The 12,798-nt window shown below is 44.6% G+C and overlaps 1 protein-coding gene across 2 annotated transcripts in view; it reads left to right on the forward strand.

Annotated features, from left to right (window-relative positions):
- The window catches only part of LOC119405101 (tetratricopeptide repeat protein 39B), a 117,414-nt gene that overhangs the window by 91,279 nt on the left and 13,337 nt on the right, over window positions 1-12,798 (forward strand). For both annotated transcript variants that reach the window (XM_037671888.2, XM_037671889.2), the window contains exons 2-8: window positions 4,369-4,403; window positions 5,645-5,764; window positions 7,749-7,824; window positions 8,997-9,120; window positions 9,358-9,490; window positions 11,938-12,037; window positions 12,134-12,199. In XM_037671888.2, coding sequence (XP_037527816.1) covers window positions 4,369-4,403; window positions 5,645-5,764; window positions 7,749-7,824; window positions 8,997-9,120; window positions 9,358-9,490; window positions 11,938-12,037; window positions 12,134-12,199 — 654 coding nt within the window. The remainder of the gene's footprint in view (window positions 1-4,368; window positions 4,404-5,644; window positions 5,765-7,748; window positions 7,825-8,996; window positions 9,121-9,357; window positions 9,491-11,937; window positions 12,038-12,133; window positions 12,200-12,798) is intronic.

Consider the following 12,798-nt stretch of genomic DNA (forward strand, 5'->3'; position numbering starts at 1 on the left):
GTAAACGGTGCGGGTGTCTCGCTCCGTGCGTTTTAATGTCATTAACTCGGCATCCATGTGCGATCGTTACGAACGACCCGTTTGTCTACGACGTGTGGCTTCGAGTGTCATTTATTTGATTGCATACGACTATGCATTCGCTTATTATAACCAGCGTTTCTGGTCAGACGAATGAGCGCCCTCCTTTGTTTAGGCATCCATGGCTCCGTTCTATCGATTCATTGGGATCTCGTTACTCTTTCGACTACGGGTGATCACATTTAACTGAGTTACCCGTCTAATTGGACATAATTAACGCACTCGCTTGCAGTCCGGCGCTTGTATACTCGTAATTAAATGCACAGAGTGAACATTCTTCAGTTGTGTTCTTTGTGAAGTTGTAGAGGTGGCGGTCTTACGAAAGTATCACGGTGGTACCGATGTCGTGAAATGCGTACGCGCGGCCTCGTCCCTCAGAGTGATCGATTTGAAGGGCTCAAGGCATTGGACACTTAATGGCGCACGTAATGCCACGCACTTAAGACCACACAATGAATGCCACGTGCTTAATGCTGCTCACTTAATTCCGTTGACCTTGCACATACACCATAGAAACAACGTTGTCGCGTCGGAAGCGAAAGAGCGTGAAATGGACGCCCCGTAGTTTGTGATATGTGCATCAGAGCGAAGAATTAAAGGCCGCTTTGGAGCGAGTGATGGGACAGCGTTTCTGTTCGATCGATTCGCGAACGAATCTCGTCTCTGCCTTATGTCTCTGTGTCGCTAAAACTGTGTGTTGTGCGGCTTTTGTGAGAGCCAAACGTCTTCGACAGCCAAGTCAAGCCGAACGGCTGGCTGTACCGATGCGATCAGTGCATTACGCCGTGGAGATACACTGTCTGTAGCGGAGCCCACGGCGTCGTCCGCTCTTGAGGAACATATGGAACGCGACGATTTGGAACCGCATTCCGTGGCTGTCAATTGAATTGAAGTGAATTGAAATAAACGTTTATTTTTTCTGTGTTGTACCGGAAAGATGGCGTGAGTAAAAACTGCGCTAAAGCTGGCTTGACCAGCTCGACATTCTGAAACGTAATATAAAATATTAAATATTGAACATGAATTTACGCTAATTAGCAGAGTAACTCGACCAGTATTTTTGCGAATCGTATAACAGGATACAATAGTTATTGATCGAGCATCATATTATGGAAGAAGGAAGAAATAGAAGTGTGAGAAGGAGGCTTGGATCTACTGATTTTCTCTACTAATTCGGGTTCCTTACTAAGCAAATAAAAAATTTGCTATTTTTATTTAATTGCTTATTTTTCCATAGAGTGAACGCTTTCCAGGCTGTTACGTGGTGGGGAGTACCGACTCATAACGATGACGCGAGTGAACACTTATTCATGAACGCAAACAGTTTGTTAACTTAAAGAACTACGAACAAGATGTATTTACATTCAAAGCTGTTCGAAAAGTGAACTCTGTTTGTGAAAGGAAAAAGAATAGCGCTGCTTGCAACTAAGTCGCGTAAGGCAGGGTCACAGCTGACCTAGCTGGTCCTGACTTGGCCAGGCTTTCGCCCTCTCACCTCTCTATTTTTTCCAACCCTTACTATACTATACTATACTATACTATACTATACTATACTATACTATACTATACTATACTATACTATACTATACTATACTATACTAATGGGTATAGTTTACTTTTTTGTCTCTTGGTATTTCTATTTATTTCGTTCTCTATCTATTTCTTTCTCTTTCGCGTTCTTTCTATCTTTCTTTTACTTTCTTCCCTTTCTTTATCTCTCCATTTTTCGCGCTCTCTATCTTTCTATCTCCTTCTCTCTCTCTCTCCATGTTTTGCTCTCTCCCCCTCCTCATTTCCTTCCTCCTCACCTTAACATCTCTTCTCAACATTACTTCCCTTTCCCACTCCTTGCTGTACTATACTATATTATGCTATGCTATACTATATTATGTTATACTATATTATACAACGCTATGTCATGCTTTGCTAGCGTGCCTGGATAACCGAGTGGTTACGACGCTTTTCCTTCGGATGTTGTGCGTGAGTTCGAATCTCTCCTCGCCAAGAATTTCTCCCTTTCTCTTTCTTTCTCTTTCTGTCTATCTCTCTCTACTCGTTCTCTCGCCCATCAGAGTTATTGCATGCCACACCAGACAAATCTGCGCACGTGCTCTGGGAGCGAAGCAGAAGGGGATGAAGATGAAGAGGATGAAGAGAGCGCGCGTGCCGGTTTACGATGATGAAAATTTTCTACCTACGGTACACAGCAAACCTCGAGTGTAACAGCTGTGCTGTAAGAAAATAATTTGCCCGTCAATTTTCGACCGCGCCTTAGTGGAAGTATTCCGACTGTTAAGGTACATCGAAACACTATACTTGCTTCGCCTTATGTTAACCTTACGCTAGATAAGTTAACCGGCAGTGAGATCAGTTTGACCACATAATGAATAGCCAAGCAACTACGTCGTCAACAGGGTAATGGACAGTGATGTAGCAGGAAAGGGAAACAAACTGGGTCATCCTATGAAAAGACGGCAAGGCGCTGTCGAGGAAGATGCTTATACAGACGAGACGCTGGGACGAATAGTGCGGGGCGTATATTATAGGACAAAATGGAACGGTCATCAAACATGTTGACCTCGTGTAGGGGTAACTGGGGCACTGATGACAGAACCGTTTCGCTTTGAGTTATTGGTGTAAGCGTAATGACATGAGCTTTGCGTTCCGCCTCACAAAAGAAAAAATAATTACATTTATATTTTCCGTGTTGAGTGCATAAGTGCAGCCACAACTACATAGACACTACTGCTTCTTGCGCACTATTAGCCTGGATACAGAGACTCCTGCGGTGCAAGCTTTTCCGTGACGGATCGTTTATAACGCAATTCATCTTTGGCGTCTCTTCACTTGGCACGTGGAAGCTACGGGAAACAGGCAATGTGTATATGAGTGGTGGTGTCAGTGTGTCACGAATAATTTCCAGATTGTTCAGGGACATTCATCTCTCTCTCTCTCTCTCTCTCACTAGTTTTACATGTGACCAATGAGCTGTCGCTTGATTCACAGAAATGTATGTAGATAAGGATTCACAGAAATGTATGTAGATAAGAATTTGAGAGACAAACGTATCCAGGACACTGGTCTCGCGGCAAATGCGAATAACTACTCTGTTAACGCATGGTCCTTCTGACTTAAAGGATAGTTTTTGGGAGAGGGAGAGAAAGAAAAGAGAGGAGGGGGAGGGGGGGGGGCAAGGAAAGCGAGGGAGGTTAATCGCACGTCCGGATTTCTATCGTTCGCTGACGTAACCTTTTGTGACCTTCGCGGTTGGGTTGAAAAAACTATACCGCTACAACTTTTAAGTGAAGCGCTATATGTTAATTCGGAACAAAGGGTTGCATAATCAAGTATGAACCAACTTGCCCGGAAGCATGTATTACTAAACTGTATGTTATCGCGCTAACCGAGAATTTCTTTTTCTTTTTCGCGAATTTCGTGTCCCGGGCACTTTTTTGTCCCCTCTGTAGTCGTCACGTGACGTGGTAACAACTTACGTATGCGGCATACCGACGGTCAGAGTGAAAACTGCTTTGGAAAGGCAGCGAACACTTTCTTGGCAAGCCTGTATAAAGGTTGTTTTCTACGATGACAAAAGGATACGTTAAAATCGTGTTTTCGACGAATAAAGAAAAAAAAAGAAGAAAAAAAGTTTCTTCAAAAGTAAGATATCCAAGTTGGCTGGACGCCCACTATACCTATGAAATCTATTAGTCATGATTAAGTAATATTCGCTGATTAACTTTCTGATTAATTACTTTTCGACACACATTGCAATTGACAAGTTGTGGGTGTTTTTAGTTCGCGAAGCGTGTTCACTTTGTATAACTTTTCGAGTGACACCAGTTTCGAGATGGTATATGCATTAGAACTTGTTCGTTCCGTGTGTACCCTTTAGTTTCCGCCACCGATTTTGCAGCCTTTTTTCAGTAGCCTCAACCGCAGAATACTGTAGGGTAGCAAACTGGACGTAGTCTAGTTATCCTCCTTGCCTTTATGTATTCCTTCTCTCTATCTCGCTCAACCGCAGAACACCTTACGCCCCCGCGAGCTCTCTTTGAAACCTAATTTTTGGAGAAGTCTCAATGCATTCTCGGTGGCTGGCTGAATACATTGACAGTCGATTTCAAAACGGCGAATAGTTTCTGTACCATTCCCTCAGATGCCTATGACGATGCGCCATGTCTGATTTTCCTGTGTACGAAGTACATGTTATACCCGTTGTACGCATGACCGCATTATCTTTTGTGGAATGTAGCCTGACCTTTGTGCTCTTTTCTTTGTTCTGTGCAGGTGTTCGAGGATGCACTTGACGTCTCCAGTCCAAGGTATGACGTTTTCCTAACGTCACTACACTTACCTTCGTTAACATCTTTATGTGCAGAATTCTTCTCGTTGAATTTCTGGAGTAATCGATTTTACAAGTTTTTACAGTTCCTTTTCTTTTTACTGGAACCTCTGAAATGTTTCCAAGTCTTTTAGAAAGCATATTTTGAGAGAGGGAAGGGAGGCGCAGGAGCCGGACTTATTTCACATACACGAACTTTTTTCGTCACTGTGAAACAAAGGCTTAATTAAGTCACCTTAACTGGGTGATTGTTTCATTCTTGCATAGCTGATTCCATAAAGCATATTGATTGGCATATCCAAGTGCTCGAGCAAATGCCACATGGTCGTCGAAATGAACTAACGCACTGTTAGGGAAGTCATCAAACATTATTAGTGCGTGCCGGAATACGCAACTCATGCCATAACAGCCAGGTTTTGATTCACAAATGTGAGCACCTTGTGTTGCAGAATCATGCGTACAGCTTGGGGTCACTATCGGGTCAGAAATCTGTTCGAGGATCTCAATGCGGATGCCTTTGGCTTTACTTGTTAGCCTCACTGATGTCTCAGAGAACTGCCAATTCAGAGGTAGAGAGTTAACCAGGTGGACATCCGGCTTGCTACCCTGCACAGGAAAAAAGTAACAACGCGCTAAAGGAATAAAGGTAAATGCGAAATGAGAGAGAGAGTTTGCGTACGCTGTTATCTGTCTCATATGCTGTATATAACCTCCTTATCTCAGGTCACCTGATTCTAAGAAAGTAGTTAGAGCGCGCGTCGCTTGCCACGTTGATGAAAGGTGAGACCATAAACCCAAAACATTGCCCCCGTAACTGGTAGCTTGCACTGACGTCATCGTAGTCGCCATGTTGTAGTGCCAGTGCAGGTTAATTTTTTTTCCTTGTGACCTGCTCACGTGCACTTTACAGACGTCATTTCTGTGACGAAAATGATATGTGAAAATCGACTTCACAAAGACTTCACTGACGTCATTTCCTTCAGGGAAATGACGTCAGTGAAGTCTTAATGGACCCAGGCACAAAAACTTTGGTGTTCAAAAGCTGCGTCCGTAACGTTAGGACAAGTCATCAATTAGTAGACTTTGCAGCCCATGGCGCTTCTGCAACCTCCGCGTTTGCGATACGTGCTTGTAAACGAAACGGAAACCACCGCGATCTGTTCGTTTGTATGTTTAACTACACATTTCTCGAGACGCCTCGGGGACTCTTTTCGCGTCCAGGATCGAGACGCGGCCTGCGGACACCGTGAACGTGGAGCGGGCGGCCGAAGAGGCGACCCGAGCCCTCGACCTTCTACTCAGCAACCAGTTCGGGGAGGCGCTCAAGCGAATGAAGCCCAAGTGAGTGCCGCGTTAATAGCGTGTCTTTCATCTAGTCATAGAGAACACTAAACAAATTGAAGTAAGACCAGCGGTGGTATTCTGTAAGAGTCCGCTGAGTCGACTATAATTTCAGTGCGCGCTCATTGTATATGGCTCTGTTTAGTCGGCGGTGATGATGGTCCGCCAGTTCTAGAGAGCTATCCGATCAGAGCTCGCTCAAATGGACAGTCCACTTAGAGGAGATCCCCCGCACCGTGGGAATCGATGTTATGAAAAGCATGCGCGGATTGGTGACTGTGGCGCAATTTTTCACATTGAGCGAAACGTTGCGGAAAGACGCTAGAGAAATATGGAAGTGGTATACGCACACTCGCATATCTATTATATAACCAGTTGTTTAACAGTTGCGTAGCGATGGCAACAGACACATGGGTGTTACCAACACCAAACGCGGTAAGCTGGTATGTAGTGTTTATATTCATCAATACTGGATAGCGCGAATCCAAACAGGACAAAGAATGAACACAGACACACAGGACAGGCGTAAGTCGCAACTAAGCTTCATTCAGGAAAGTTTCCCTAGATATATACACAGCCGAATGACACGCGCACGCGCACTGCACGTACGTTGCAGTCACAGTTTCCGTTGTAATGCTTATACTTGTCTGTTATGACGGAGAACGCACGCACGGTTCACGAATCCGTGTGTATGTGTGGAAGGGGTTCTTGACAGTTCTCGAAGGTCGATCATCACCGTGATCAGTGAGCACTAGCAGCTGGACCGGTTTTGTTAATCGGATCCGTTCGGGATCGAAGTGCGATGTATAGTACAGCTGGTGGAAATCCAGGACGTCTCTTACGATGAAATGATCTATGATGCCTCCTGTCGTGGACGTGGCAGCGAGGTCTTTTGATGCCCTCTCCACATCCAATCCGTCTTTCACATAGTCTTTTTTTTAACAGTCGTACGTTACTTATCATTTAAATTGCTTCTAAATGCCAAGAAAGAGCAAGAGCTTGGATGAAAAACATGTTTCTGCAGTTTCGCGCTTCGTTTTCTCGATCGTTACAGACACAATCTGTTCGCTTGTCCCGAAGCGCAAGCTTCTTAGATGGGGTCAACGGGCTCCAGCCTCACGAGCAAGCTCTTAATGACAGCTTCACCAGCAAACACCTAGCCGACCAATATAGACGATTTCACTTTCGACACATGGGCTTTTTGGAGATTTACATGTACCTCTTGGAAAGCCGATAATAACTGGCTTTATCTATTTTTATATATAGACTATTTTACGTAAGACATTTGGGTGCCGCCACCTTGTGCCGTTAAACGAATGTGAATTGATAAGGTCACGAAACGTCGAATGCACCAGTCTAATCGTTTTCATGCGCATACGTCTACCGTGGCGCTCTTCGTTTAGTTGTCCAAGATAAAAAACGGCAAGGTTAACAGCCCAATCTGACGGCACCGAAACCCATTCGTAATATAATCTATTGAATAACTGTTGTCGGCGCGACCGCGAATGCAACAAGTTTTGTTGGCTTGTCTGTAGATGTCAGAATTTTACCTCCTGCTCGCAGTTTAATCAAAACTAATTTGACCGATTCTACGGCAATGCTTGGACTATTGCCTGCAGCATTGTGCGGAATAAAATAAAAATATATACTATTAATATCCCACGTTGGCAAGATTCTTATTTTATCTATATTGATAGTGCATATTAAAGTCAAGAAAAAAAGATAATTTTTGTTAGCCGCGAACAGGTGGAAAAAAAAAGTTCCGAACAAAGGATGTTTGTATAGCTTCTGCCGAAGGAATTTTCCGCGGTAAACATTGCAATAATATTTTTTTTTCGGTTTTTCGCTGTTGCTGATGTATATAGTGTATATGATGTACGTATGTAGTGTATATGATGTATATGATGTATATGATGTACGTAGTGTATATTCTCGTGTACTCGAACGGTGCTGTGCGTAACCATGGTAACCAATCTTCTTACAGGGCCCACGAAAGCATGTACCATGCGCTGGGGCAGTCCACCATCATGTTCATGCAGGCAGTGCTCACCATAGACATGGTACGACTATTTTTCCGCCGCCTCTCGTGTGATGCAGTGTATACTAGTAGAAGATATAAAACAGCGCAAACACAGGCCTTCTACATTAGCAAACGTTTCGCTATATTTCGTTATATTGATAAGTCGTTAGAGGCAGCTGTCCCATCGATTGTGCCCCACGTGTCTGATGTTGGCTTTTTGGCGTTGTGTTATACGTTTATTATTTTCTTGTAGATTTTTACAGCCGAGCTGTTATGCTCGAGGTTGGCCGTCAGGTAGATTAAAAAGTATCGTCATTATGAATCATAGGCATAGAAAGAGAAAAATAGACAGAAAGAAAGAGAACTACAGGGAGAAAAACATAAAAAACAGACAAAAAAAGATGAAAAAAAAAGAGAGCAAGCATAGCCATGTATAGTATAATATAGCAAGGGGCGTGAAAGAGAGAGATGAGAGGGTAAAAGCCAAGCCAAGCCAAGCCAAGCCAGAACCAGCTAGGAGGTGCCCACCAGTTCTGCTGTGACCAGGCCTGCCTTGCGCGGCTTAGTGCAAGCTGCGCTTTGTTTTTTGTTTTGTTTAGTATAACTTTGTTACAAGTGTATTGGTTTTTTTCTTGTGAGGAGGTTTCGTCTTTATACTGAGGAAAGCGTTCAATAGAAATTACAGTTGCGAAGCAGCGCTTGTGTCGTTCGTAACCTTTCTTCTGTCCCCGTGTTTGCCCTGTTGTATACCTTCCACCATGAATAATATTAAACTAGCCCAATTTGCAGTCCTAATGGAGTGTAGAATCCTTCGTTTTTTGTGTGTTTTGATTTGTTTTTTACGGGACCGCCGGAACGGGACGTAGTAACCGGGAAAACGTATTACGCGAGCACAGTGACCGTGCTAGATATTGTCACGGAACCCAGAATTAAGCTAATTTAAAAAAATAACGGGTGAACTTTCCGCTGGCGGGTGAGGGATGAATGGTAACCGCTGCCCTATATTGGGAATAGCTGTGAGCCTTCTGGTGCCCAGCTGGTCTTCAACTGGGACCAACTGGCCCACAACTGGTGGTCCCAGTTGGCCCTGAACTGAGACCAGTTGGTTTCAGATTGGGACGAGTTGGTCCCAGTTGACCCAGAACTGGGGCCAGTTGGTTTCATTACCAGTTACGCATCTTCACCTGAGTGACGCGCGGTGCACTTTCGCAGAGTGACATCAAGAGTGCACAGGAAGCGATCCGGCAGGGCGTCGAAGTGTGCAACCGGATGCGCCGCAGAACCTCGGCCGTGGCACGGATGCTGCTCCGGCCGGACTACAACACCTACACCATGCGTGAGTGGTCGTACAAGGGGTTTCGGAACCCCTGCCTACCTCACCGTGTCCCGTAGAAAAGCGGCTCGTTAAAACTTGTGTTGAGGTAATATTGTATGCGGGATTCCGTAGAGCTCAGGGTTACCCATTTCAGTGTCGCTGCTTCGACCTGTCGGTTAGTTTGCCCACGACCCAATGGCCGTGGCGTTTTGCCGTTCGCGCATGACATTGTACGACGTTGACTCGCCCTCCTTGCAGAGGAAATCCACGCGGAACTGTGCTACGCCGAGTGCCTTCTGGAGAACGCCATCCTGACGTTCGTCGAAGATCAGAGCCTGGTGACCTTCATCAAGGGAGGGCTCAAGATCCGGTCTTGTTACCAGTCCTACAAGTGAGACTTCCACGCACTCTCTTGAGAGAAACCGCGACTTACTTCGCCCTCACCAAGACTCATTCATTCATTCATTCATTCATTCATTCATTCATTCATTCATTCATTCATTCATTCATTCATTCACTGCGGCTAGTAGCGCGATGAACGAAGACAGAGAAGAACCACACGGGACTTGGCGCTTGTCCCGTGTGGTTCTTTTTATCTTCAATCGTCGTGTTACTAGCCACAATGAATCCTCACCAACTAGGCCAATTTTTCGTTCTGTTGAGTATAATTAATAAATTAGTAGAATGCAAATAATAAGTGCACTAATGAATTGTTAATTAATTAAATAATTAATTATCTAGCGCGAGCGAGGATATTGTTAGCCACCAGGAGCGGCGCCGGGATACTGCCCTTAGGAGGGGCTGCTGCATTGACAGGGGCCCTTCAGGATGGCCGGGACGCCTCTGTACGACCTAAGCACGGGGTTAAGCGTAGACAGCTGGGCTATTTGGTTTTGGTTATAACTATGTAACACGATACGAAATAGTCGGTGTCCTTGTTCGCCAATATTAGGGAGTTTTAGAATAGCGTACGCAAAGCTTTGCGCTGGCTCTTCGCGCAACTGCGCATGCGTCGTACGCTAACCGCTTGCGGGCTCCCGTTAAGTGACGGAAATAGCGGGCCGCAAACGCTAACTTAGCTAGGTACGCTATTCGAAAGCTCCCTATTATGTTACGTAGCTATGGGTGTGAGCTTTCTAGCGCTACGTGGGTTGGGGTGAGGGGGGGGGGGAGGGGCAGGTTAAAATTTCAAGGCGGTGCCCCATTTTCCTCCTCTCCTTCTTGGCGCCGCCCCTGGTCAGTATTCGCAAGTGGGAACTGCTGTTATAGATCGGTGGTCGAGAACGGCCAAATGCGACTTCAGTAAAGCAATCGATATGCTTTTTCTCGTGTTCTTTCATTCTTTTTAAAACGACAAAGGGCGCGATAGGAGCCGTTAGGCCAGAACCGGGATAAATAGGTTCACGGTGGAGCGCGTGATTGCGGTGTAACATACGACAAGGGTTAAACAGAAAACCTTCTGGCGAACTGCCAACAACAAGGGGGGGGGGGGGGAGTATAGCGTTAGATTTAACATATGTTATAGCTTTCCGCGACGTTGGAATATTGAAATAACTGCGGCGCAGGCGCTCGAAAAAGAAAGAAAAAAAGGAAAAGCCTCGGTTCTGTGAATTATTTATGCAGGCAAAACGCGACACCGCACGCGCGGGCAGTAGCTCGCGCTGTAGTCTGGCTTCGCCGCGTGAAATGTGATAGTGCGGGAAAGCACGCTTTCAGTTGCGTTGCGGGTGGCGACGGCGATGGGCATTTCGTTTCCGGCCGTTGGCTTTTATGCGCGACCGTTTTTCATGCACGGCGACAACCTCTGCCGCCGGCCTCAGATTTCGCCTCGGCCAATTTTTAAAAAACTCGTTTTGCGCCTGTTTATTAGGAGTTTTGAATATCTTCCCCCGGTTCCGTGTCGGCGCGCATCGTACGAACGTTTGTCACCAGCACGATTACGCCTGGAAAACTGTCGCCTTCAGACCGGCGAAAAATATTTCGTATGTAAAGTACCTCTCCCACATAACTACGCAGAAGAACGATATTATATTCATCGTGTATAATGCAGTCGTGCCTTGATACCGTAGCTTAAAAATACAACGTCACGGAGTCGCGATAGAGGCTTTTCTTCTTTTTAGCGCGCATTGATTTCACGGTGGTCTGTCTAAACAAACAAGCAAAAATGTTGTGCTGTCACTGACTCGAATAATAAAAATAACGTTTGTGTGCATGAGCCGCATCATTGGTCCTGGTTTAAAAACAGTATGCGGGGAAGGCTCTTTGTCATATGAACAAAGCTTGTTACGTTGTAGTCGCAACACTCCACACAAACTGTTTCATGAAAGCAAGTAAGTTCATATTAAGTGCGTTGCCTCCCGACCTTGACCGCTGGATTAGTGGACCTCACCACCGCTCCTTACTGGACTTCATACACGAAGCAAATTTGTATGTGTATTTCTGAATTAATAATTATTATGCCAAAGGGCAGACTTTCGAAAAAAAAGTGAAGAAATAATGTTACCTGTTGACTTTTCTTTATTGTTGTTAATGTGCTGCAATTGTTCGCAACTATGGGAACATAGTAATTGTGCATATTGCATTGCATGTAGTTATCATGCAGTGGAATGGGTGTAATGTCGATCCCACTGTATGTTACAGTCCCCTCTTGATTGATTGATTGATTGATTGATTGATTGATTGATTGATTGATTGATTGATTGATTGATTGATTGATTGATTGATTGATTGATTGATTGATGTGGGCCTGTTGTGGTCAAAAGTGCTCATCGTTCCGGCAACATACTAACGCTTTTCGCTTGACTATTAGGCATTGGAGTGTTTCCCTCTTTCTTTCAGAGAATGTATGCAAATGCTGGCAACAAGGAACTGGGAGAGTTCAAAGGAAAAGGAACACTTTGAGAGCGGTGTTCACTTGGGCGTCGGTGCATTTAACCTGGTGAGAGCACCTTCTCTCGCACGTTGTGCTTGTAATTTATCATAAGGATAATACATCGGCTTGTCAGCTAACGTGGTCGTCATTGTTCTGTCGCAGTTGATCTCTCAACTTCCAACGCGGATCTTGAAGCTCCTGGAATTCATAGGATTCTCCGGAAACAAGGTGGGGGTCCAGTACATTAGACACGTGCATTGATAACATTTCACCTGTTTCAAAAATTTAAAAGAAATGGATCATTATTCACAATTCGGGCAGAAGGCTTTCAAGGACAATTGCATTTCAGAATGAGTACAGAATTGACTAATACAGTTGACGTCCATTACATATTTCATCTCTGTACCGGTAGAATTGATGTAATTATCCGGTGGATCGAATTAACGAAAGTCCTGCATTCTGCTGTTTTATGTGGCAGTATATATTCAATTTTATATGTGAGGCGTATTCTATATGTGAGGCGTCTCTATATGTGAGGCGTACCCTCGTTTTGTCGTTTCATAATAAAAAATGGTAATGTGCACCCAATCACATAAAATCAAGTAAATTTAGCACACTTCCGATAATGGCAGTCAGAAATAAGGTGAAACCTGCATAACTTAATTTCAGAGAAAAAATTTATTAGCAGTACATTGCTACTGGTTTCAAACAGCATTTTATTGCTCTCTGTAGACCGCAATGTTCTGGCCTCTTCGCCTTCTATTGTGTTTGATGTCTCGTATTTCTCTAACTACTCCTTTACAAATGCGCACCTCGACTAAATAGTT

This window comes from Rhipicephalus sanguineus, chromosome 9 (genome assembly GCF_013339695.2).
Source record: "Rhipicephalus sanguineus isolate Rsan-2018 chromosome 9, BIME_Rsan_1.4, whole genome shotgun sequence".
Classification (NCBI taxonomy): Eukaryota; Metazoa; Arthropoda; class Arachnida; order Ixodida; family Ixodidae; genus Rhipicephalus; species Rhipicephalus sanguineus.